Source organism: Gopherus flavomarginatus, chromosome 1 (genome assembly GCF_025201925.1).
Source record: "Gopherus flavomarginatus isolate rGopFla2 chromosome 1, rGopFla2.mat.asm, whole genome shotgun sequence".
NCBI lineage: Eukaryota > Metazoa > Chordata > Testudines > Testudinidae > Gopherus > Gopherus flavomarginatus.
Genome location: NC_066617.1, coordinates 261,680,180 through 261,705,733, shown reverse-complemented (window position 1 = coordinate 261,705,733; position 25,554 = coordinate 261,680,180). Strand labels below are relative to the sequence as shown.

Below are 25,554 nucleotides of genomic sequence, written 5' to 3'. Positions count from 1 at the left end.
TTTCACCTTACTGTGCCTCCATTTAGAGATGGCCAAAATGGAGATATTACCTCTATTGTGAAGTGCTTGGAAATCTACAGATTAAAAATACTACTTAAAGAGCTAAATACACTATTTTGTTACAGTTAGGATTTCCCTATTGGATTACCCCGTCTCTCTAATTCACTTTTTGATTAGCCTACTAGAGCCCAAATTTGACCTGCCAAAGCATGTTCCAAGGTACTATATTTTATATGTGAGCTTTTTCTGAGTCTCTTTTCTGTATGGATTGAGTCTGTCTCTCTCTCGTGCTTTATGTGAGTACTTTGAGGTGACTCTTATTTTAGCTTTTATTTGTGATGTAGTCCATGTAAATATCACACAAGTGAGAGTGAATGCATAGGGTGAAATGTCAGCCTCATTGAAGTCACTTGGAGTTTTGCTATTGACTTCAGTAGGGTCAGGCTTTCACCCATTCTTTATAAATAAGAACTACTTGAGTTTATTTATTTAACTTGCTCTTGAATTCGGTTCTTCATTGTAGCAGGGTGATCAACTGCTAACTTTCTTTTGATAACAATTGTGTGTGTCTGTTTCCTAACCTAGAAAATGTTTCATTTGTAGGTACACTGGGGCACCATATTTTGCTGCAATTTCAGCTCTAAAAGTGGTAGGTTTTTTACTGCCTTCGTGTGTAATGTATTTTTAATAACATAACTGGATTGTCTAGTGTCATATGTAAAAGGCTTGCATTGTACTGTGCATGGGATTTTAGTTCTACTAGAAATGTAACCTTATCTTTTTAATAATTTCTGAGTTCTAGGAAGTTGATATTCTTCTTAGTCGTAGAAGTTATCAGATTTGTAAAAGTCATTCTTTTTTTTTTTTTTCAGTAAGCAAAGTTTATTATTATTTAATTTAGGCAAGACCAAAAATAATAACCTGGGCTCTTCTGTGTTTAAAGTTGGACAGAGATGACTACTCAATATCCAGTAAGATACTATGGCCATAATACAGCCATTTGATATGTGCAGGCAGTCTTACTGAACCTTACTGAATTCAGTGGGCCTATGCACAGGCATAACATTTCTCCTTAACAGAATAAACTTCAGGATCAGGACCTTAAATTGCTCAGGGCTTGGAAAATGTTAAATGATATTAATACACCAGAGGAGCCATTAGTAGGTTACTGTCTTCCTTTAGGTGTTTGTATCTTTTTAATTTGGTATTTCTTTCTACATCTGAAGTATTGGAAACTTCTTGTCCCTGGCTACCTAACCTACGTGTATATTATTTTTTGCTTTTTCCTATTAGAGGTAAAAGAAACTTAAGGTCAAACTCAGAAATGCATGCAATTCAACCATAATAAAAGAAATTGTGCCAGTTTATATCTAGTCCAGATTTGGCTCATTGGATAAAAGACCTTAGGACTGGAAAAGAACTCATGGGTAATCTTGTTTATCCTGCGTGAATACAGCACAACACATTTTTTTTTTTGTCTGTGCTGTAACCCAGCTCCTACTTGGTTGTTTCCTTTTTATCTTTCCTTACTGTGGGCCTAGGCCTATCATTCTTGTTCATGCATGAATGGAGAGGATTACTCCTGTGATAAAGGGTTTCAAGAGCTGGCCCTAAACTTTCACTGATTTTGCCATAATCCTGTTCAATAAGCAAGTATTTCTGTAAGTTTTGCATTTTAGCATGGAAGTTAGATTTAAGAAATAAAGTAATTTCTCTCCAAATTATTGAATGACATGCTAGGCAAGATTGCTTTATTTAATAAGCCGTAGGAGTTCATAGTTGTTCAATGAATAGCTATGTGAATAATTGTTTATGCACTACTAAGATTACAAATTGTAATTCTTCAAATTTTCTTTTTTAGGGTGCAGACTTATCCCATGTATTTTGTACCAAAGATGCAGCAGCTGTAATAAAATCATATAGTCCAGAACTGATTGTTCATCCAGTGCTGTAAGTTTGACTTTTTGTTTCCTTTAAATGATCAAGTCAGGGCTACTAGATTGAACATTTCAGTGTGACAGTTCATTGGTTTACATTATTTCTCTTCCTGAATCACAGGACAGGCAAATCAGAGGTTAAAAAAGTGATTATGTATTACGTATCTTCATTTAAGAGCATGTGGTGACTCTGACCTGTTAGAACCACTTTGTCAAAGCACAAATTAAAAAAGCAAAGATTATTCTTTCATCTTGTTGCTGACATGTTTGTAATTGTGATGCATTAAATGAGAACAGTCACAAAATCCAGAACTGAGTATGGAACAAGTCAGCAGTTCAGAATCTTTTTTTAAAAGCCAAAATAAAACACTCGCATCCCTAATTTCTTCCTTCTTGGTTCTGAATCGATTTTACTTTCTCACCACTGTGGACATAACACTATTCATGCTAAATTACTGCACGAGAAACTGATTTTAATTTTTTATGATTTTCTTCTTAATCTAAACTTCTTAAATGTTTCGCCTTGTAGATAACAAATTTAGCCATTAAAGGTTAACTAGATGCACTATAAAATATCAAGGTCTGCTTATATCAGTTTGTGAGGGGTTAGTTGTTTGGTTTGTTTCAGTTGTTGTCCGGAGTGTGTCGCTAACTGGATATCTTACGGGAGACACTGTTTGGGTTAGGTATGAATGTACCAAATAAGAATTGAGATCTAGAGCCCTGTAAACAAGGCTACGGTAAGCTTGCGGTACAAATTGCACTGCATTGGTGTAAATTATGTCTACACACACTAAAGCCTTATCTAAACTAGAAAAAAAAGCGCTTTAAAAACAAGAGTCAAAACGTTTGATAAATGCTACTGTAGACAGGATTTAATACTTTAAAAAACATGTTAGCACCTTTTTTAAAGTGATCAACTCTAAAGGGAAGCCTGGGATTGACCGCTACCAGTTAGCACATTTTAAAAATGTTAAACCTTTTCTATGTGAAAATTTGCATTTGAAAATATGTTTAAAACAAGTAAGCAATCAGGGTTTTTTTGGGGGAGGGTTGTTTTTTTTTTTTCCCAGCACATCATCTTTTTGTTTTCCTGGTGTAGACAAGGTAAAGCTATTTGCATTGCCCTGGTGCAACCACGCTAATGTCTATAGTCCAGTGGCTAGATCCTCAACTGGTGTAAATTGCCACAGCTCCATTGAAGTCAGTGGAGCTATGACAGTTGGGCTAACCAATATGATTTTACGTGGGAGGAGTTCATACATAGTACTGTTGACTACTTTGGTGATAATGGAAAAGTATCATAAAAAAAAAGAGACAATATGGTCAGAAAGGAGAGAATCGTGAGCAAACAAGAGATTGCTGGATCTTAACGAAGTGACATATTCTCTCCCTAAATCTCTATTTGTGGAATTTCTACATTCTTTTTTCCACACAGATTTTAGTTCAGCATCTTCTGTAGAATAAAATTGTCAGTTTAAAAAAAAAACAACAAATTTTTTTTTGCCCCTCTCGTTGCAAAGAGAATTTTTTGATGCTAATCCGATGCGCTGTCCTATTCTTTCTGTAAAATAAATAAACACTGTGTGTGTGTGTGTGTGTGTGTGTGTGTGTGTGTGTGTGTGTGTGAGAGAGAACTTTCCCCATTCATCCAAATAGAACATTAGGTCTGAAGCCTGATCACTGTTTAAGTGTCAATATTGCTAATTTTTACACTTCAGACTGACTTAGCAGAAACGGTCAGCTAATATACTTATTCAGTATGGTTGGATGTTGCTGGGAACATTATTTAAAATTGAATGAAATTTAAGATTTAAAAATGCAAACAACAATGTTCAGGATAGGTTTTCTAAAAATTTTTTCATCTCCCCATAAGACTTCTTGCCCATTCTCCTGCCTCCAAATGTGAGATAATGGTTAAGGCTATGTTTTAGTCCCAGGTATTTTAATAAAAATCATGGCCAGGTCATAGGCAGTAAACAAAATGTCACGGCCCTGTGACCTTTCCATGACTTTTACTAAAAATACCTGTGACTAAATCTTACCTGCTGGGAGGGGAATGTGCCTGAAGACTGCTGCTCCTGGGCAGCGCCAGGGACCGGTTGCCAGAGTAGTGTTTGGCTCCGGGACTTCCCCAGCTGCTGGGCTTGCCCTGGGGTCAGCTGCACCTGCTGCTGCAGAATTCACAGAGTCTGCACCCTTGAGCCCCTCCCATGCCCTATCCCCATGCCACAGCCCTGATCCCCCTCCTGTGACCTCCGTGAATGATTTGCAGCCTTAATAATGGTCTTTCCTCATAAGTGTGGGCACTGTACATTTTTCACAGGTTCCCAAATTCTTGATTGAATGTTTTAAATCCAGTTTTGTCTGCATCAAACAGACTGCCCACGTTCACTTTTAAAGCCATTCAAGACTTAGTTGCATCTGTTACATATCACCTCTTATGTGGTGTTGAGCAGGCAGCCCCTGCTTCTGCTTTTCCAGCAACGGCAAAGCCTGTGCGTCCGTTTTTCTCTCAACTATGAATGGGATGTTTATCTCTCATGCTGCCCTTTATGAACGGGAGGAGCTCCCTGTAAAAGTTTGCAGAGCTATTGCATTGTCCTCCTTTGTACTCCTCATTAAAGGTCACCTTTGCTGTGATAACTGCACAGTGCATGACAGTGGCTAGGCAGCTGATGCTCTGTGATCCTGCTTGTTATGCCAATCATTATCAGGGCCTTGTGTGTTCTGTGATTCTGTGTTGACTGATTTTTATTTTGGAGAGTTTGACATTTTGCCAAACTGCTGAACAGTGCCCCATTTTACTGCAGTCAGGAGTCTGACATCTTGTCACAACAGAGCAGAGAGACCTGACTGCAGCTTCCTCTTTTAGTACTGCTTTCACCTCAAGAGGGAGTGCATTACAATAAGTAGCACATTTTCTGCCCTGCTCTCTATAAAACTGGGAGCTGGAATGTGAGACAAAAGCTCTCTGGGCTCATCAGGATGGCCTTTGCCTGTCTTTTGAAGGTGTGGGTCAGAGGAGGTATGTGACAGTCAGAGGCTGAGCTGATGAGCCTTGAAAGCCAGGCAGACTCTCTTGTGCCCAGGATTCAAAACGTGATGGGATGGGGGCAGAGGTGAAAGTAACTTACAGGACTTACCGGTACTGCCGGAGTCCTGAGGGGAGCGTGGCCTCATCCAGAAGAGGCGTGGCCTCTCAGATTTAAAGGCCCTGGGGCACCAGCTGTGGCTGGGAGACCCAGGTTCTTTAAATCAACCAGAGGCTCCCAGCTGAAGAGGTGGTCGGGAGCCCCCCCGGGGCTCAGGGGCAAATTACAGGGCCCAGGGTGCCGGGGGAAACCCCGAGCTTTGCAGGGCTGGGGCAGGGATTTAAAGGGCCCAGAGCTCCTGCCGCTGAAGGGAGCCCAGAGCTTTTTAAATCCTGGCCCCAGCCCGGCTGCTGGAGCCACTGCCGGGATTCAAAAGGCTCTGGACTGCCCGCAGTGGTGGGGAGCTCTGAGCCCTTTAAATCTCAGCCGTGGCCGGGATTTAAAGGGCTCAGAGCTCCCTGCCGCTGCGGGCAGCCCAGAGCCCTTTCAGTCCCCTCTGTGGAAGTCGGTGCGGTCCAGTACGGCGTACTGGCTCTTGCCGGTATGCCGGACCGGACCAGACCGGCTTACTTTCACCTCTGGGTGGGGGTCTGAACAAAGTTTAGAGGGGGAGGATTGCAAGGGCACAGGGGCCAACCTGTTGAGCTGCAGGCGTTCATCCCTTGTGAGCTGCAAAGGATGCAAGGCTGAATTAGGGTAATTTGCAGTCCTGGGTGTACCACAACACCTAGTTTCATACCATAGCTCCACCTGTCACTTGGACGGATGGTGATGTGTGCTCCCCTCCCAGTGAGGCAAGGGTAGCAGCATGAGGCCTGGGAAGGATAAAGCTTTACCTAGCAGCCATGTACTCCTTTTTCTCCCTACTACATCTCAGGAGTTGGGCAATAGTAGCTGTCTCTATAGGGAACCTAAACAGTCAGCCTTATCAGGAGTAATTTTCTCCTTTATTCAGGGATTCCATAAAATATACTGCTGCACCTTCTGAGAGGATTTGGCAAAGTAATGCAAAAAAATCAACAAGGTAACCTAATTAACATAGCTATTGAATTGAATAGCACATGCTGCAAAACTTGAGCCCATAGTGCAGCGAAGTACACGGGGCCCTGATCACAATCTCCCTCTTCACCCCGTATCTCTCATCATATTAAACTTTTACGTCATCACATACTTACACTGTACCTTCTTGGAGTGGCCACTGTGTTGTCTTTATAGGCGTGTACAGTATCTAGCACAGAGGTGTGCAAACTGCAGCACGCAGGCCACATCTGTCCTGCCAGCCAATTTAATCTGGCCCTCGAGCTCCCGCTGGGGAGTGGGATCTGGGGCTTTCCCCATTCCCATGCTTGAGCTGGGGCGCAGGGTTGGGGGCTGCTCATTGCGTGCATGCCACAGCTCCGCACGGCTTCTGGAAGCAGTGACGTGTCCTTCCTCCCCCACGCCCCGCTCCTACATGTAGGGGTAGCCAGGGGGCTCCGCGCACTGCCCCTGCAGCACCCATTGGCTGGGAACTTGCCACTGCTTCCGGGAGCTGCTTGAGGTAAGCGTGGTCTGGAGCCTGCACCCCCGAGCCCTTCCCATACCCCAACCCCTGCCCCAGCCCTGATCCCCCTCCTGCCCTCCGAACCTCTTGGTACCAGTCCGGAGCATCCTCCTGCACACCTCATCCTCAGCCCCACCCCAGAACCCACACCCCCAGCCGGAGCCATCGCCCCCTGAACACACACACACACACACACACACACACACACACCATCCTCCCTTCCCCAGCCCAGAGCCCCCTCCCACACTCCGAGCCCCTCAGTTCCAGTTTGGGGCACAGTCCTGCACCTCAAACCCCTCATCCCCAGCCCCACCCCAGAGCCCACACCTCCAGCTGGAGCCCTTCCCACTCCTCCACCACAAACCAAACCCTGCCCCAGCCTGGAGCCCCCTCCTGCACCCTGAACTCCTCATTTCTGGTCCCACCACAGAGCCCACACTCCTAGCAAGGACCATCACCCCCTCCTCTAGCCCAACCCCAATTTCATGAGTATTCATGGCCTGCCATACAATTTCCATACCCAGATGTGGCCCTTGGGCCGAAAAGTTGGCCCACCCCTGTTGAGGTCCTTACTGGAGCCTCTAAGTGCTATTGCAGTGCAGATGGTAAATGTCCTAGTTCCACCTGGCTGACATGGCCAGCCAACAGGGGTGTGTGCCGAGGGCGGCACAGGTTCCTCCCCAGTCAGCAGGAGCACACAACTCTGGTGCCGGAGATGGGAGAATGAGCTCCTCTGGCCCTGGGGCCACAGGAGGAGGGGGAGAAGACAGCTCCTCTGGCCCCAGGGCTGTGACAGGGACAGGGAGAGGGAGCTCCTCTGGCACTGGGGGATGGGGAGGGGAGAGGTAGCTCTGTGGCCACTGTGGGGTGGGAGGGGAGAAGCAGCTCGGCTGGCTGTCGGGGGTGGGGAGGGGAGGCAGGTCCTCCAGCTGCAGGGGTCACACAAAGTGCCCTCCAAAAGCAGCCAAATGTTTTTCTGTTCATGCCCCTGCCAATCAACCTCCTTCTCTTCCCAGCCTTACAAGTAGCTGAGTTCCTAGCAGCTTTTGGGCCACAATGATAAACACTGCATACAGGCCTGCTCAACCAAATTTATGTGCTGTGAATGCACAAAAACAGTGGTCTGTGATATTTGCACTTTGGGATTTGGAACATCCTGGACTCTGTTTCAGACTCTTCTCAATAGAGAGGCAAGTGGTGCATCTTGGCCCTCAATACCTCATTAAGGACTCCATTCAATACCCATCGATATCAATAGTAAAACTTAAGGGGCAGGATCTAGCTCCTAAATGTCAGCTGGCTGTATGAGAAGAGATAATGTTGCAAGGTTAGGTAAGAAGTCTGGCAGATACAGCAAAAATTCTTACATACTTAACCATCACCACACCCTAGAAAAAGGCCCACCTGATTCACCCCAAATGTAACCTACCTTTGAGTGAGACTTTGGACTGGGGCCAACCACCCTGAAAGAGCAAGGGTGCTACTACAGGGGTGATTTCAGAGCAGTTTGAGTGCTCCCTTTTCCGCAAAGCCTAGCTTCACTCATCTGCAGTCATACTCTGAGCCCCTGCCAACCTGGGGAACTACGACTGGCTCAGGGACTAGGACTTGTGGCTGTACCCATAGACCAGAAGCTTAGACCACAGGTCTTGTATGTAAATAATCAAGACTTTATGCGAACTTTTGCCTAATTAGGGTAAAAGTGATTTGTTATAATATGGCCAGTAGCAAAATATAATTCTTGGAAAGAGGGTTTCCATGAATTAGTGGGGTTTGTAAAAGTTCTGCAGCAGTTGTCTTTTAACATTTTTAAATGTCTTGTGTCTGTCTTTACAATGGCAGTGCTATAGTTTAAGGTTTCATCTAGTCCATTAATGGCAATTTGCCAAGATGGTGAGGGGGACAACCCCGTGCTATGGATGTCCCTAAATCTTTGACTTCCGGAATCAGGGACTGGACAATGTGAGATGGATCACTTGATTGCCCTCTTCTGTTCATTCCTTCTGAAGCATCTGGCACTCATCACTGTTGGAATATGGGGTTTGGGGCTAGATGGGCCATTGGTCTGACCCAGTATGGTCATTCTTCTGTTCTTACATGGCAGCCATCTGTGCCAGCAACAATACATGGTTGTTTTTTTTGGAGGTGGGGGGGTGTTTGTAACTACTGTATCCCCCACTTTAAAAGTACAAGAAAATTATAGGTAGTGTAAAATTTATGAAGTTGAAATTGTCAGCCTACTAGTGCTTGGAATTTTTAATGACTCAGCTGGTCAGGGCCCCAGTTTCATGATGATCTAACTATTAAAAAAAAATCTGAGTCAAGGTATGTGGTTCCAATATGGCTGTGCCCTGGCATTACTGCAACAAATTAAAATTGGTGGTGTGATTGAAACCAAACCATGTTGTAACTCAGTTAAAGAGTTGGATATGTCCAAATGCAGGCTATAAAATGGTTGTATTGACACAGTCTTTGGCAGGGCGGGTGAAGTTGCTCTTCAGTGGCTTTGTTCTTGTATGAGAAGCCTTCAGAGGATAGTTTTAGGCAGTGGCTCATCTGCCCCGAGGGCTCTTTGGCAATGTACATAGGGCTGTATTCTGTGACTTCTGTTGCCCAACAGTCATATAATGCCTCTGGGATAGTTAATAAGGAGACATGGTCCACAATAGTGTGTTGACAGTACACAGCTCGATGGCTGTATCACCTCTGATCATGTTGGCAAAGTGAAACAAAAGATCCAGTGTTTGAAATCTAACGAACTGAAACTTGACCGAAGTCTGTTCCTGGATGTTCAACTAGCAGCTGTGGCCAAATATGCTCATTTTGTTGGTTCTCCATCATTGCCTGGTAGGATGAATGTGGCAGTTTCTTTCAGTTGCAGATCTTGATACAGTCATCCATGTCTTTGTCATTATCAGGTTAGAAAATGAAGCTGGTGCCGAACATGGCAGCCCATTTATTAAACAAAGTATCTCACTGTGAACATACAGCTCCAGTGGCTCTTGGATGTGCATTGTCTGCCTGTTGGACTGCCACTGTGGCTACTGTGTTAGTCTGCAGGTGAAGCCTGCCAGGTTCTCTAGTGGGGGTTTGATAACACTTGTTACTGGTAAGGCCATGAAGAAAACTGTTGATGTTAAAGATATGGAACCCTCTCTTTCTTTGGTTTGTTGTTTTGTTTTTGCTAATCTAGTCCACAAATGCAAGGGCATTAAAGGTGAAACTAACTCGGGGTATACCTGGGGTCTGCAACTCAGGTGTGTTATAAAGTCATCCAATCTGTCTGAAATCCACTGTGATGATTAACCACAACTTGGTTGATGAATAAAAGTATTAGTCTTATCTTCTGAATTTAGGTCAGTGTAACCCTTTAAATGACCATTTCTTAAAATTCAAATAGGTCTTTTTGGTTCTCTGGTACCTTCTCACCCAACAGCATTCCAGTGAAGTCACTGAGATTTGATCTGGTTGATTAAGGTCCTTTATGAGAGAAACTTGGATTGGTAATGGGATTATAGAGCTTTCATATAAAGATCACCACTTCAAATCCAGTTCAAGATATTAAATATTGAAAGTTTCTGCTTTCTGATGTCTCTTCAGTGATCTGTATGAAAAGTTAGTGGACTCGGTTCCATCCCTGGTAGACAGATTTCAACCACAAAATCCATTATTACTGTACAAACCCTTGTCAGCTTCAGAAAAGAGACCAAACATTTAGTAAGCCAACAGGAAAGTATCCTGTGTCCATGTAGGTGGTCCATCCCAGGTTCAGTTTGAGGCACACGGGTGGACAGTGTAAGTACTCTTGCATTTCCTGTGTAGCACATCATTGGCTGCAGCTGTCAGTCGGCTATCTTTCATGAACATAAAATTATTTATCTTATGTTTAAATATATTTAAACACAGCATTTCTGAAATAAAATTTAACTTGTCAGTTTATGGCAAGAATAATTGTTTATGAATTTAACAAATAGATCAGTCGTAGGAGTTTATAGATTCACATAACTTCACAAAAAAGGAAAATCCTCCCCCTCACACTTTCTGCAGCTAATCTGCCCAGAATATTCTCTTCCCATATAGTTTCCAATTATGATCTGACTCAGCGTTTGGAACATTGGCTAATTACTCCACTTTCTAAGATTACTTAAATCCTGGAGCTACACACTGTGTGCTGGTTTTAGATCCGTTTATCTACGGTATAAGGTGTCTCAGTGTAAATGTCAGCAGATCTAAAATGCGATTTCCTATAATTACCTGCAGCACTGGACGAACACAAGTGAAGCCTATTGAGTCACAAAGCAGAAACTTTTTCTTATCTTTGAAGATAAGACTCTGCTTAGACTTTTGAAACTGGCCACTTAAAAATATAAATGGCTTTATCTATTTTATATAACAGACCTTTGTAACTATATGCCAATTTATTCAGAGTTACCTAAATGAGTCTTAGGCCAGGCAGGTCAATACTATAAACATACATTTTTAAAAAAATCCACACCCCGAGCAACACCATTATACCGATCTAACTCGCAGTATAGACAGTGCTATGTTCATGGGTGAGCGTCTCCTGTCAACATAGCTATCGCCTCTTGCAGAGGTGGTATGACGCTATGCTCCATATGCTTCATAGAGATAGTGTTCTGATTATGGCATAACTGACGTGTTTTGTGCAAGATAGGTCATGTAAGATATCATTGAAAAGGTTATGATACACTGAGTATGGTTATCCTATTTGTATGGATGTATCATTTTGGTATCTGAAGTTAGGAGTATTGTCCATACATCTATTACAAATGTGTTTACACCTGGGGAACATCCATTAGGCAGAATGCAATCAGTCTAGATGGCTGGCTGGGAGGGGCGGTTAGGGAGAACAATAGGTCTTAGAAGAAGCTAATTTCCCACCAGGGAGCCTTCCTGAGGATGCTACAGTCTCCAAGTCATGGCTGCTATAACACTACAGGAGCATGTGACCAGATCACCTGGTACTGGACTCCATCTTGAAATACCAGTATTTTTCCACTGAAAGGCATAAGAACCAAGCTGACACACAAAAGGTTCACACCATATGCAAAAGCTATTTAAGGCTGGGGAGTGACATTGTGGGTCTTCACTGATCCCCGCTCAAAGAGACTGCTGGGAACACCTGAGAAAAAAGGACTGCACTTGGGGGAACCCAGGCTAGAGGGATTTCTAACTTGCAAAAGGAACACCTGAGGTTTTTAAGCTGCAAGCAAGTGCAGCTGGCTCCTCAAGAATCTCTTCAAACTGCTTAAATCAACAAGTGGGGTGAGAATTTGCTACTCATATCCAGTCTCTTTAGTATATTAAGCTTAGAGTGCATTTTTGTTTGTTTGCTAGGTAATTTACATTCATCTGTTTGCTATCCCTTATAATCACTTAAATTCTATCTTTTGTAGTTAATAAACTTGTTCTTTTGTCTAAAATCAATGTGTGGAAATCATAACTTGTGGCAGAAAGCTGTTGCATATCTTCTTTCACATTGAGGGAGAGGGGCAAATTTCATGAGCTTATGCTGTACAGTTCCCTGTGCAGCACAGGACTGCATAATTCATGTATACTTTCCAGAGAGGGGTGTGGGCCTCGGAAGCTGGTAAGTGCCTAGCTGTGTAGCCTTCCCATGCAGGGGCTGGTCAGAAAGCCTGTCTGCATGTTGCTGCAGCTGGGTTACTGCCATTGTGCTTGTCACAGCATTATGGGCTGAGTAGGAGCCCAGGCTGGTAGGTCGGGGGGCTTAGTGATACCCTAGTTCCAGTTGGCACCCCAGGGGGAACCCATCACAGGTGGGTTAACTACAACAATGGGAGAAGCTCTCCCATTGGCATAGTAGCATTTTCGCTGAAGTGCTGCAGCTGCACTGATGTAGCATTGTAAATATAGACCTGCCCTTAGAGTGCACTGCTAATGAGCAAGACTTGGAAAACATTCTCCAGTGATGAGTGAAATTATTGATTGGGTGACTGCACCTTTGCTTGCCAGTGCTCTGCATCCTCCCACAACACCAGGCCTCCATTTGGTCAGATGCAGAACACTGATTCGAAAGGATACCTAGAACAAATTTCACGTGCACCAAGTCTTGCCACACTCTTGCCTATGAGTTTATGGCTGTATTTTTCTATCATCTTCCACAGTTCCTAGATACTCACTGCAGATTGTGCCTCATATGTGTTTTGGGCATAGAAAAAAACAAGAACAACAAGCACATAAGATGCTGACAAATACACCTATTCATACTTGCATGAGACAATAAAATGTAGGTCATCCCGGAGAGGGAGAGCAGGGAGGAAAGACAATAAAGCTCTCACATTTGTCTTCCAGCAAAACTACTGTCCTCTCAGCAGCTGGTAGGAGGGAGAGAGTTAAGCCCTGTATCCTTTTTCCCTTCTGCCCTTTTTACCAGTAGCCAGGGGAGAACCAGGGAGATCTTTGCTGGGCCTTTCAGGAAGGTGCCTTTGGATCCCGCTGTAGGGACACTTCCTCTTTATTTATGTCTATCATTTAATTTACTATTACTCAGGGAACCTAGTTTAAAAAAAAAATCTGATGGCATTTCACACTGCTGTTGTTTGGCTAATCTGAAGCTAAGCAGATGCTTAAAGGTTCACACCATTTGAAGAAAAGCTGCCACCTAGGTCTGCCTCAGGAATGTTTCCATTGCAGATTATCTGCAAAGCAACTATTTCGTTTATGCTCCAAATTTACGAAGTATTATTGCTTGGATTCAACCTCCAAGTGGATTTTCACCATGAGATTTTCATTCCCACGATAGGGGAATCCAAACACTTGCCCAGTCACCCCGCTCAAAAAAAGCTTTTAGTTGGGGACATCCCTAATTTTCATTTGGTCAATTTTTGCATTGGATTGTTAATCCTTTTTGCCTTCTCAAATGTTGTGTGTTGGCAGGGGCGTCTCTGTTTTTTGCAGCCCCAAGCACGGCAGTCAGGCGGCCTTCAGCAGCACTCCTGCAGTCGGTCCGCTGGTCACGCGGATTCAGCAGCGTTTCTGTGGGTGATCTGCTGCCGGTTCCGCGCCTTCGGGATACCTACTACCAAATTACTGCTGAAGCCGCGGGGCCGGCGGATCTCCCTCAGGCATGCATCCGAAGGCTGCCTGACTGCCGCCCTCACGGTGACTGGCACGCTGCCCCCCGCTGCTTGCCGCCCCAGGCACATGCTTGCTGCACTGGTGCCTGGAGCAGCCCCTATGTGTTGGACTTATAAGAGATTCCTGGCTCCTCTTTATATTGTTGGTGCTGTTCTTTTTGCGACATTGCTAGAGCTGCTTGCGCTTCAGGAGTAGGAGTCCTGCAGAGGTAATATCTGTTGGATAAGAGAAAATTTATCTCATAACTCTGCTTCTCTGAAGATCTCAACTTTTATGATTCTTATTCTCCTGACTAGTTCCCCTCAGAACCTGATGGATGAAGGGGGTTTCTCTTGCACATTGTTGTTATGTTTCCCCCTTTGAGGCACACTTTTTGTTGTGTTGATCATTTTGAATAGGCTCTCTGGGAGCTGAAGCTAGTGATCAGTTGAACGTGCTGACTGGAATGTATAGAGGGTAGCAATTGCATTCCTTAGGGCAGAGGTTCTCAGCCTTTCCAGACTACTGTGCCCTTTTCAGGAGTTTGATTTGTCTTGCACACCCCAAGTTTCATCTCACTTAAAAACTGGTTGCTTACAAAATCAGAGATGAAAATAAGTGTCTCAGACACACTGTTACTGAAAAATTGCTGACTTTATCACTTTTATTTATATAATTATAAAACAAATCAATTGGATTAGGGCTGGCTCCAGGCCCCAGCACGCCAAGCGTGTGCTTGGGGTGGCACGCCGCGGGGGCCACTCTGCCAGTTGCCGGGAGGGCGGCAGGTGGCTCCAGTGGACCTCTCGCAGGTGTGGCTGCAGAGGGTCCGCTGGTCCTGCAACTCCGGTGGACCTCCTGTACTAGCCACGCCTGCGGGAGGTCCACTGGAGCTGCAGGACCAGCGGACCCTCCGCAGCCACACCTGCGGGAGGTCCACTGGAGCTGCTGGACCGGTGAGCAGCAGAGCGCCCCCCCGCGACATGCCGCTGTGCTTGGGGCGGCGAAATGGCTAGAGCCGGCCCTGAATTGGACTATAAATATTGTATTTATATTTCAGTGTGATACTTGAGCCTGTTTTTCACTTGTGAGCCTTGTCATTCTGGGAGACAGTGAAGCGACAGCAGCAACTAAGTTTTTTTTTTTTTCTTTCTCCACATTGAGTCTATTCCTACTCTCAGGACTGGTGTTAAGAGGTAGCAAGCAGGGCAATTGCCTGGACCGCCACACTAGATAGGGCCCCATGAAGCTAAATTGCTCAGGCATCAGATTCAGTCCTCGGTGGTGGGCCTTGGGCTTCAGTTTTCTGCTCTAGGCCCCAGCGAGTCTAAGGCTGGCCCTGATGACCCCATAAAGATAAACTCGTGACCCACAATTTTGAGAACCGCTGGGATAGTGTATAGAGCAGCATAAACAAGTTGTTGTCTATATGAACCCTTAGTTTGTACTGAGTTTGCTAGTGCTTTTTATATAGCCTTTTGTAAAACTAGGCAGATATCTAGATGAGTTAATGTACTCCCAGAGGTCCACGTATCCTTGGTTGAGAACCGTGACTTGGGGGGGTCAACACAGTGACCAGTAAGGGGTGGGAGTGTCTAGTTTTTACTTTGGTTGAGAATCCTGCAAGATTGTATCTTCAGCGAAACAAGGTTACGTACTGGGTAATTACCCCATATTGGTTACAATAACAGTGTTACATCTGTAATTGGGGTGTGTGTGTGTGGTGTAGACTATAAGATGGCAATTTTATGATTTATGTATTCAAAACTACTGTGCAATATAAGCAATCCATAATTATCTTTTGTGATGCAATCATAGGTGTTCTGAACACCAGAGAGATTCTGAAATGAAGTGGGTTTGATGCTACTCTAGGCAGTACTTGTTCTGATTCCCTTTTATTTTAAAAAAAACAACCCAGCAATCATTTTTCAGCATCTCTTCATGTCCGTGATTTTGTGGTATCATCATTATTGTTGCTCCTAATCTCGGGGCCTTTCTGACAGTCTGCTTTATATTCTTTCTTGATGTGAAATTGCAAAGAAGTGTTACATGAAAGTTTTTATGTTTGTAAAATGCTTTAAAGCTGAAAAACAGTACATAAATGCTAAATATTACCACCAAAGGCAAAATAAGCAGGATTGGCTTGATATTGGACTTTGTATTTCTCAAGAAATGGTTGCGTTGAGTGTGTATCATTGATTTGGGCTGCAGAAATAAAACTTTCAAGCTTGAAAATAAAAAAAATTAGTGAATGTTCTGCTATGAGGTTATTTTCATGAACTGTCCAAAAAGCGACATTGTCATGCAACTATTGATGACTTGGATTCAGCTATTGGCCTAAATGTAACAAACCTCTTTTACTTATTAAATGCAGTTGGCCTTTCCTAGCCAAATTCATGTTAAAGCCATGGTTTACAAAGCTTCTCTTTTAGTACGGAGTAAAATCTTGTTACATTACTTTTCTCTTCTGCATTCTACAACTTAAATGTTATTTAATAAATAAATAAAACAGTGGCCCACATTACTTTTTGTCCAGAAATGGTACCTTTATTAGAATTTGGGTTACTGGAGGCTTTTCACATACTCGATGGCATGTAAAAAAGAACAAATTTTGAATAAAGCTTTATAAGCTCAAGACTTCCAGTAGCACATTCCTACTTGCCTTTAATGTTTTTTCCTATAGTTTCTATATCAGATTAGAGGGAAGACAGAAAATATCTATTTGGAGACTGTTTTATTACTGCTCTTCGTGGTTTAAAGGAGACAAACTTTAATTAGAAATTGGGTGTGAGTACACTAAGCAAGGAAACTATTGCAGGGACACAAATTTTTATCAAATGGGGGTGTGTCTCATTTACCTATGCAGTGGTTCATCACTTCTGCACAGAACCCTTTTGGCGTGTCAGCACAAAGTGCCTTTTGGGAGCTCTTACTAGTGCATTCTGGGATTCCTGAAGCAGCTCTTGCTAGTCAGAAGGGCTTTTGGCTAACTTCCAAATGAGACACTGCATCATGGAATGGGTTTGAGAGAACTGGTTGAGCTCGTGTAGGTGCAAATGCTTTTGACTCCTGCCTCATGCTTGAAGAAATCATTGTTAGCGCACTAGTTCTGACAGACCTAAGCTAAATGTTTGCTCCCAAGTGTTATGACCAACCGTTATAACTGATGTCTAAAACACCTAAGATGGCTGTTATCTGTAAACATGAAGCTTTTGTACAAATGTTGCAAATTCAAGATTTTCCAAGTAATAGTATCTTGCAACACTTCTTTTGCTTAATGTATGGAGGGTTTGCTGCTCATTCCTTTGTTATAATGTAGTTTTGCTAATGCCATTTAAAAAAAAAAAAAAGGCAAAACAAAGTCATCCTTCCATAGTGTCTTACTACCTCTAACCTAACTCCAAGGAGTGTTGTGAGGATTAATTAGCAAGTGAGTGAAGTGCATGGAAAATAGTAGGGCTTGTTGACCGGAACAGGGCTGCTCAGAGGTTTTTGGGGGCCTGGGGCAAAATCTGAAACTGAGGCCCCACCTACACCCTTCCAGAAAAATTATTTCTACTCAGGGAGGCCGGAGGAGAGACAGTGTAGAGGGTGAGCTTGCCCTTCTCTCACCCTGCAGCTGTGGCTCCTATCCCACAGGGTTGCAGCACCACTCAGATTTGGCACTCCATCATGACAGACAGGCCACGGTGTCAAATTCCAGTGAGTGGCATTGTGACATGATGTACAGGGTTGCAGCACCACTCAGGTTTTGGGGGCCCAGGGCAAACTACTCTCCATCCCCAGAAGCCCTAGACCAGAATAGCCGTTGCATACTCTAATCAGTTGCAGAATAGCTTTCCCTGCAATGGTTATTCTGTACAGCTTACAGGAGTATTACTACTGGATAATATCACTAGTTGAATAGTTTGATTTTTCTGTTAATTGACAGGGAAGAGGGAGGAGAGTGACCATAACTGAACTGTAATGCTTAAACAGTCGAGAAAAAGAATACAAGTAGATCATAACTTTGCCGTATTAGAACAAGGAACAGCGGTACTCATTCCAAGCAGGGTGTAGTGTATGCCTAAAACACGTAACAGTTTGAGCTCATTATTCTCTAATTACAATTTTTCAAAGGTTCCAGTGACAAGCAAATATCAGTTACCATGAAGTATATGACTTAACACTCAGAAGTCAGGATAATTACTAATAACTTAATGTCCGGGTTCTAACCTGACCCCTTTAAAAGAGGTGGAAAGGGCACACACAATGAATTACTATTTGTAATTTCAGTTCGTTTTAAAATATACCAGCTTTTGGTATTAGAGTACGCTTACTGAGAGGGAGGAGCTAAATTCCTTCTGCCATTATTCTGTTGCTTTCCCTTCCACCAGCAAGTAGGGAAACTTGCTGCCCCCTCTTCCCTCTCTCCACGGCCACCCAAACAGGATCTGAATAGTGTACATTCTTCATGTGTCTTTGCATGTTCCCACTCGTGGGGATGAGCTGGTGTACGCAGCCCAGATGGTTACACCTTCTTACAGCAGTGCTTGTTGGTGTGCTGAAGTGCCCCTCCAACCCCTGCCCTCTGTGCTCATGAGTATTCTGAGAGGCAGGCTGTAAAAAGCAGGGTGGGCTGGCACCCCTGCTGCCTCAGTTCCTTCCAGCCACAGCTGCAGCCAGACCTCGACTTTTCCAGACCCATCTAATCTGGGTCCTTCACTAGTGAATTCAGTGCCTTATATTTAGACAGTTTTAGTTTTAAGGATGGTTAATTAGCTGATTCTTTTTAATTTTCTGTACGTTTTTTTTATTTCTTAGGATAGGCTAGTTAATTCCTACTTTGGTTCCAATCACCAGATCTGAAAACAAGACTAGGCTTCAAGAGGTGTACCTGTTGGCCAAAAGTCGTCTTAGTGTCAGACACCCATACCAGATGCCTGTTGTGCCTCAGAGAGAGTCCCTGTTCTTCGAGCTGCTCAGTTTGCAACACTGTTAACTGCTGGATCACAGGGAATGCCAGAACATGCTGCAGGCCTCATTACTGCAAAAATCTCTGGTTGCAAAAACTCCTCGATCTGACCCGTTTAAAGGGTCTGTACAAGAGAGTTGCTCTTGTTACCCTGAGGTCTAAGGAGATTGAGAGCACTATACCAAAGGTTCCAATCTCTGCCCCAGGATCAGAATTCAAGACTTCAGTGGAAACTGATTCCAGGCCATTGGATCTGACCTCAAAGCGCTCAGAGGATCCCTTTGCTAGCCTCTGAATTCAGAGGCAAACCACAGGAGAAACCTTCAGATCCTTCTAACTCCATTCTAAGGTGAACTCCACAGAACAAGAAGTCTTCTATAAGCAGAGCCACATCTCATTCAGGGGAATCCTCAGATCCAATCCAAAGACTGCGAATCCTAAATGAAAGAAAAAAATCTGGCATGACATAAATCTGACGTTAAGAGACATATTAAGAATGGCCATACTGGGTCAGACCAAAGGTCCATCCAGCCCAGTATCTGTCTACTGACAGTGGCCAATGCCAGGTACCCCAGAGGGAGTGAACCTAACTGGTAATGAACAAGTGATCTCTCTTCTGCCATCCATCTCCATCCTCTGACAAACAGAGGCTAGGGGCACCATTCCTTACCCATCCTGGCTAATAGCCATTAATAGACTTAACCTCCATGAATTTATCTAGTTCTCTTTTAAACCCTGTGTGATACAGCATGGCCAGAGGGCAGCAGAAGAAGGTTAGAAGGGAACCGTATTCTCTGTAAGGGGAAGAAAGTTCGCTTATAAATTAATTAGAGCACCTGAAACCAATTAGAGCACCTGCAGTCAGTCACATGATAAAAACCCCTGCTTCAATCAGACAGTGTGGGAGTTGGAGCAGAAAGGATTGGTACTGGAGCAGAGAACAGTTTGGAGAAGTGCTGTGGTGGGCTGAGAAGTCCAAGACCCTAGGTAAGGGGCACCTGGTTTGTGCAGAGGGAGGGCAGGAAGCCCCCACAAGCTGAAGAGCAGGAGAGGGAAGTTACCCAGGGGAAGGAACTGTCAGTTCAAGTGATTTACCACTATCCTCAGGGCCCCTGGGCTGGGACCTGGAGTAGAGGGCAGGCCCAGGTCCCTCCCTCTCCACTCCCCTCCTCTAGGACACTAGTGGGGCAGTTAATATTCCAATTCAGGGGCAAGAAATGGCGCCCTGAACCCCCACCTAAAGAAGAGAGAGCACGAGACCCATCATAATAGCGCCGGCAAATTTGCCACACCTGTTATAGTCCTAGCCTTCAGAACCTCCTCAGGCAAGGACTTCCACAGGTTGACTGGGCACTTTGAAGAACTACCTTTTATTTGTTTTAAACCTGCTGCCTGTTAATTTCATTTGGTTGCCCCTAGTTCTTATATTATGGGAACAAGTAAATAACTTTTCCTTATTCACTTTCCCACATTACTCATGACTTTATATACCTCTATCATATCCCCCCTTAGTTTCCTCTTTTCAAAGCTGAAAAGTTCTAGCCTCTTTAATCTGTCCTTATATGGGACCCTTTCCAAACCCCTAATCATTTTAGTTGCCCTTTTCTGAACTTTTTTTAATGCCAGTATATCTATCTTTGAGATGAGACCACATCTGTTTGCAGTATTCAAGATGTGGGTATACCATGCATTTATATAAGGGCAATATATATTCTCCGTCGTATTCTCTATCCCTTTTTAAATGATTCCTAACATCCCGTTTGCTTTTTTGACTGCTGCTGCACACTGCATGGACATCTTCAGAGAAATATCCACAATGACTCCAAGATCTCTTTCCTGATTAGTTGTAGCTAAATTAGCCCCCATCATATTGTACATATAGTTGGGGTTATTTTTTCCAATGTGTATTACTTTACATTTATCCACATTGAACTTTATGTTCTGATTTCTAAGATTGTATTGGGTCTGAAGAGATCCAGCAGTAGGTTCTGCATCTCCCAGCCACACTGTATCAGCCCTCACAGTGGTATTACAAGTGCAATGTATGGTTCTGCACTTGGACCTTTTGTCACATCTGCAATGAGACAATATTGTTTCATCTCCCAAAGGGAAAGCAGAAAAGAGGAAGAATCCTGTTCGTTCTTCTGCTTGAATCTCTTCACCAGAGAAAAGAAGGCAGTCAGACAAATCCATTGTAGATATCCCTGGACCCTTTCCTTTAAAATGCCTCTGGGATTCCCTAATAAAGTTATTTTGCCCTTCTTGAGTTTTACGTGCGACAGGTCCTGTAGTTTCTCCAATAATTTGAGTCAGAGTCAAGATCTGATGCAAGAGTAGAGCTGCAGTCTGAAGAAGTTTTGAAACGTGCTAAGCATACTAATATACCCCCATGTTTCTTTCTCGTTAGAAAGATTACATCTCCTAAATTCAACGCTTACAGAACACACCCTCCTAGCCTGAGTTTGGTTACTGGCATGACTGGGAGATCCTGCCCTTGTCTTGATGGCCTTATTAGCCCTTTCCTAGGTAGTATAGGAATGTTCCACATTCTAGTCAAGGTAGAAACTCCCTTCCTAATATGGTTCAGAAAAGTATCACTTCTCGGATCAGACTCCTGGATCCATCATCTTCACCTGGTTTTAGGGAGCATTCTCCCACTATAGTTCCTGATGCATTATCAGAGGAGGCAGTGGCACCTGCTGCTCAAATTGAATGTCAGGATTTGGAGCCAGATCTTGAGGAATCTTTCATGGATGAAAATCTTGGTGTTGCTTCAGCATCCTCCCCATGTGAGGATGCATTACAATTCCACGACTTTTTTGATCTCTCCCATCAATCACAGACCAAGAAACTTCTCAGGTTGTATTCAGCGTTCTGGGTTCTCGGTCTATAACTAGGATTACCCTTCCAATTTTAGACAGATGAACAGGAAGTTTGGACTTCTCTATTATGGCAGACAATACTGAAACCCCCACGGCATATTGTGCCAATTACTGTATGAAGGTTCTCGTTCTTTCATATACAAACTACCTCTAATTCTCATGTGGTAGTGTCAGTATAAAGATCCAGAGAAGGACAGTTACATTCTGCTCCTTCGGACAGAGGGAAAGAAAATGGATGTAACTGATAGAAAAGCATTTTCATCTCCTTTGCTCAATGTTTAGAATGGCAAATTCAGGTAGGGAGATTGCACTATTAGTACCACTTAATGGAGAAAATGAGCATACAGTATTTGCCAAAGTGCTTCCTGAAGACCAAAAGAAACTCAACATTGCAACATTCTAAGAGGGGTGGCTTTCAACCCTCCAGCCCCTTTCAACCATCCACCTAGGACGTCTCCAACCACAGATGGGAAGTGCATTTTAACATATTAACAATTCACAATCATTAGAATTCTCAAGAAAAGAGACAATGTAGCTCTGGAAATGAGGGCAATCCATTTGGCTCTCAAATCTTTTCTATCTCACAACCAGAACAAGGTAGTGCAAGTCTTCATAAACAACACAATGGCAGTGTATTATGTGAACAAATGGGGGAATTCTTTCTCTGCAACAGCGCAAGGAAGCAGTTGTGCTGTGTGATTATTTATCCCATAGCTATTCACCTAATAAGCAAGGACAGCAGACTGGTGGATCAAAAGAGCAGAGATGTAATGCAACTTCATGACTGGTTGTTAAAAATATTTGATAGATGAGATCTTCACCCTGTTGGGTTCTCAGACATACATTTATTTGCAGCCAGACACAATGCAAAGTGTCAGAAGTGTTCCCCAAGAAGTGGGAGAGATAGTCTGTCCATGTTGGATGCCTTTCTACTGGACTGGGGAGAAGGTCTGCCTTATACCTTTTCCCCCTTCCCTCTCCTCCAGAGGTGATAAAGAAGATAAAACAAGACAGAGCCAAAATAATGTTCATTTGCCCCAGCATGTGCAAGGCAACAGTGGTTCTCAGACCTTTTCCAGCTCTCCAAGGGTGTACATAGGCCTCTCCTTGTGACCAAAGACTTATTAAATTCTGCCCTTCTGTTGCGTTATCTCCTGACACCCTATTATTGCACCTGACTGCGTAGCCTATAGGACTCTAACGTACCTTGGGAAATCTTGCACATCAGAAGTATGTCAAGCATTGATGAACTCTAGAAAGCGGTTTACTAGAAGGTTTTATCTCAAGTGGAATAAGTTTGTGAAATGGGCAAGTAAGAAATGCTTAAACAGTCGAGAAAAAGAATACAAGTAGATCATAACTTTGCCGTGTTAGAACAATGAACAGTGGTACTCATTCCAAGCAGGGTGTAGTGTATGCCTAAAACATGTAACAGTTTGAGCTCATTATTCTCTAATTACAATTTTTCAAAGGTTCCAGTGACAAGCAAATATCAGTTACTATGAAGTATGTGACTTAACACTCAAAAGTCAGGATAGTTACTAATAACTTAATGTCCAGGTTCTAACTCGACCCCTTTAAAAGAGGTGGAAAGGGCACACACAATCCATCAGTAGCAGCAATTCAGTCTACTCTTGAATTCTTTAATTAAATCATTTGGGATTTTCTATATTCTCCTTTGAAAGTTCAGCTAACAACTCTAGCTGTCCGTAATGTGTTGGTAGGTAAGTCAATCTTTGCACATAATACATTTAAGGAATTTATGAAGGCACTTGTCAGTATGTATCTGTCAAGGTTCCTTTCCCACTCTGACACTTCTAAGCTTAATTACTAGCTTAGATCTGGTATCGCCGCCACCATCCAGAATTTCAGTGTCTGGAGCACTCCTTGTCCCTCCAAAACTTTCCCCTCCCTGGGTAGCCTTGAGGGACTTCACCAATTCCCTGGTGAACACAGATCCAAACCCCTTGGATCTTGAAACAAGGAGGAATTAACCATCCCTACTCCTTCCCCCCCAATCCCTGGTGAGTCCAGATCCAATCCCTTTGGATCCAGAAAAACAAGGAAAAATTAATCAGCTATTAAGAAAAAAGGCTTTTAATTAAAGAAAAGAAAGGTAAAAGAAAACCCTCTGGGAGAGATTAGCATACCAGCTACTCTATCAGACAACAGATTCAAAACATAGAGGATATTCCCCTGGGCACAAATTTAGTTACGCAAAAAAACCAAAACTACTCAGATACCCAATTTGATTCTACCTCAATTTGCATAAGACAGATTACAAAGAAATAAACGTAACCTATTTATTCCTTTCTAAAACTTACTACTCTGATAAGAGGCTGGTTCCTTGATCTTTTCACTCTAGCTGAAACTGAAAACTCTAATCAAAGGAAAAACGTCCCTCCTTCCTTTTGAAACATCTTGTTCTCCCATTGGTTCCTCTGGTCAAGTGTTAGCTAGGCTAGGTGAACTTTTTAACCCTTTACAGGTAAAAGAGGCATTAACCCTTGTCATAAACAGATAGCTAAGGGTTAATGTCTCTTTCACCTATAAAGGGTTAACAAACAGTGACCTGCAAACACCTGACCAGAGGACCAATCAGGAGACAAGATACTTTCAAATCTCGTGGAGGGAAGCCTTTGTTTGTGGGTTTTGGGTTTGGCTTTGTTCTCTCTGGGTCCTGGATGGGGCTAGAGGTGCAACCAGGTTTCTGCCAATCTCTCTGCTACAGTCTCTTATCTATTCAGAATGGTAAGTAAGAAAAGGCGGTCATAGTCTTTTAATTTGTTTTTTTTCCATTTGCATATGTGTACTTGCTGGAACAGCTTAAATTGTGTTTCTGCTGGAGAAAGTTTCTTTCTATTGTTTATAAGTTGAAAGACCCTGTAACTGTTTACCATCTAAAGTGCAGAGATAAACCATTTACTTTCTTTTTCTTTCTTTTTTATTAAAAGTTTTTTGCTTGTAAGACCTGTTGATTTTTCTCTCCTAATTAAGGCTCAAAGAAATTGAGTCTGTATATACCAGGGAATTGGTGGGAAGCAAGGAGGGAAAGGTAAATTTCCTCTTTGTGTTAGATTCAGGCAGCTTGAATCTGTATTGCCTCTGGGTGAGGGGGAGAGAGAAACTTGATCTCTCTGTGTTGGGTTTCAAGGAATTGATTCACGGTATCTCCTAGTGTACCCAGGCAGGAAAGACCTGGGAGGAGGTAAAGAGGTGGGAGGGAATGGTTTATTTCCCTTTGTTGTGAGACTCAAGGAATCTGGGTCTTGGGGTCCCCTGGGAAGGTTTTGGGGGACCAGAGGGTATCAGGCCCCAAAAATTCCTGATTGGTGGCAGCGCTACAAAGTCTAAGCTGGTAATTAAGCTTAGAAGACTTTATGCAGGTACCCATATCCTGGACGCTAAGGTCCAGATTTGGGAATTATACTATGACAACCCTTAACCATCTGTTTATGACACGCCCCCCAAATCTCAGATAGTGTGGAACCGCACTGGCGGTGATTTCTTCCTAGAACTTTAGAATAAACAGATTAATAAAACACATGCACCTTTACATATACTACTAATTATGTAAAACTAAGAGATTTTTTTTACATTCCAAGGACAATTTAACTAGTTAACTCCGTGAAACTTTCACGGGAGAGTGCATCAGCTACTTTGTTAGAAGCTCCTGAAATGTGTTGAATTTCAAAATCAAAATCTTGGAGAGCTAAACTCCATCGAAGCAGTTTTTTGTTGTTTTCCTTGGCAGTATGAAGCCACTTTAGCGCAGCATGGTCGGTTTGTATCTGGAAATGTCATCCCCAAATGTATGGGCATAGCTTTTCTAGGGCATGCACAATGGCATAGCATTCTTTTTCACTGATTGGCCAGAGGCTTTCCCTCTCAGACAGTTTTTTGCTGAGAAACACGACAGGATGGAAGTCTTGATCTGGTCCTTCCTGCATTAAAACTGCTCCTACACCACGCTCAGATGCATCTATGGTTACTAGGAATGGTTTGTCAAAGTCTGGGGCCCTTAGCACAGGGTCAGACATGA

At 43.3% G+C, this 25,554-nt stretch overlaps 1 protein-coding gene across 5 annotated transcripts in view; it reads left to right on the top strand.

Moving 5' to 3' along the window:
- Positions 1–25,554, top strand: part of NAXD (NAD(P)HX dehydratase) — an 82,885-nt gene that overhangs the window by 13,069 nt on the left and 44,262 nt on the right. For all 5 annotated transcript variants that reach the window (XR_007773782.1, XM_050948893.1, XM_050948874.1 and 2 more), the window contains 2 exons: positions 604–649; positions 1,862–1,950. Coding sequence is in view for 4 of the 5 variants with exons in the window: in XM_050948893.1 (XP_050804850.1) it covers positions 604–649; positions 1,862–1,950 (135 nt within the window). In the remaining variant the exon portion in view is untranslated. The remainder of the gene's footprint in view (positions 1–603; positions 650–1,861; positions 1,951–25,554) is intronic.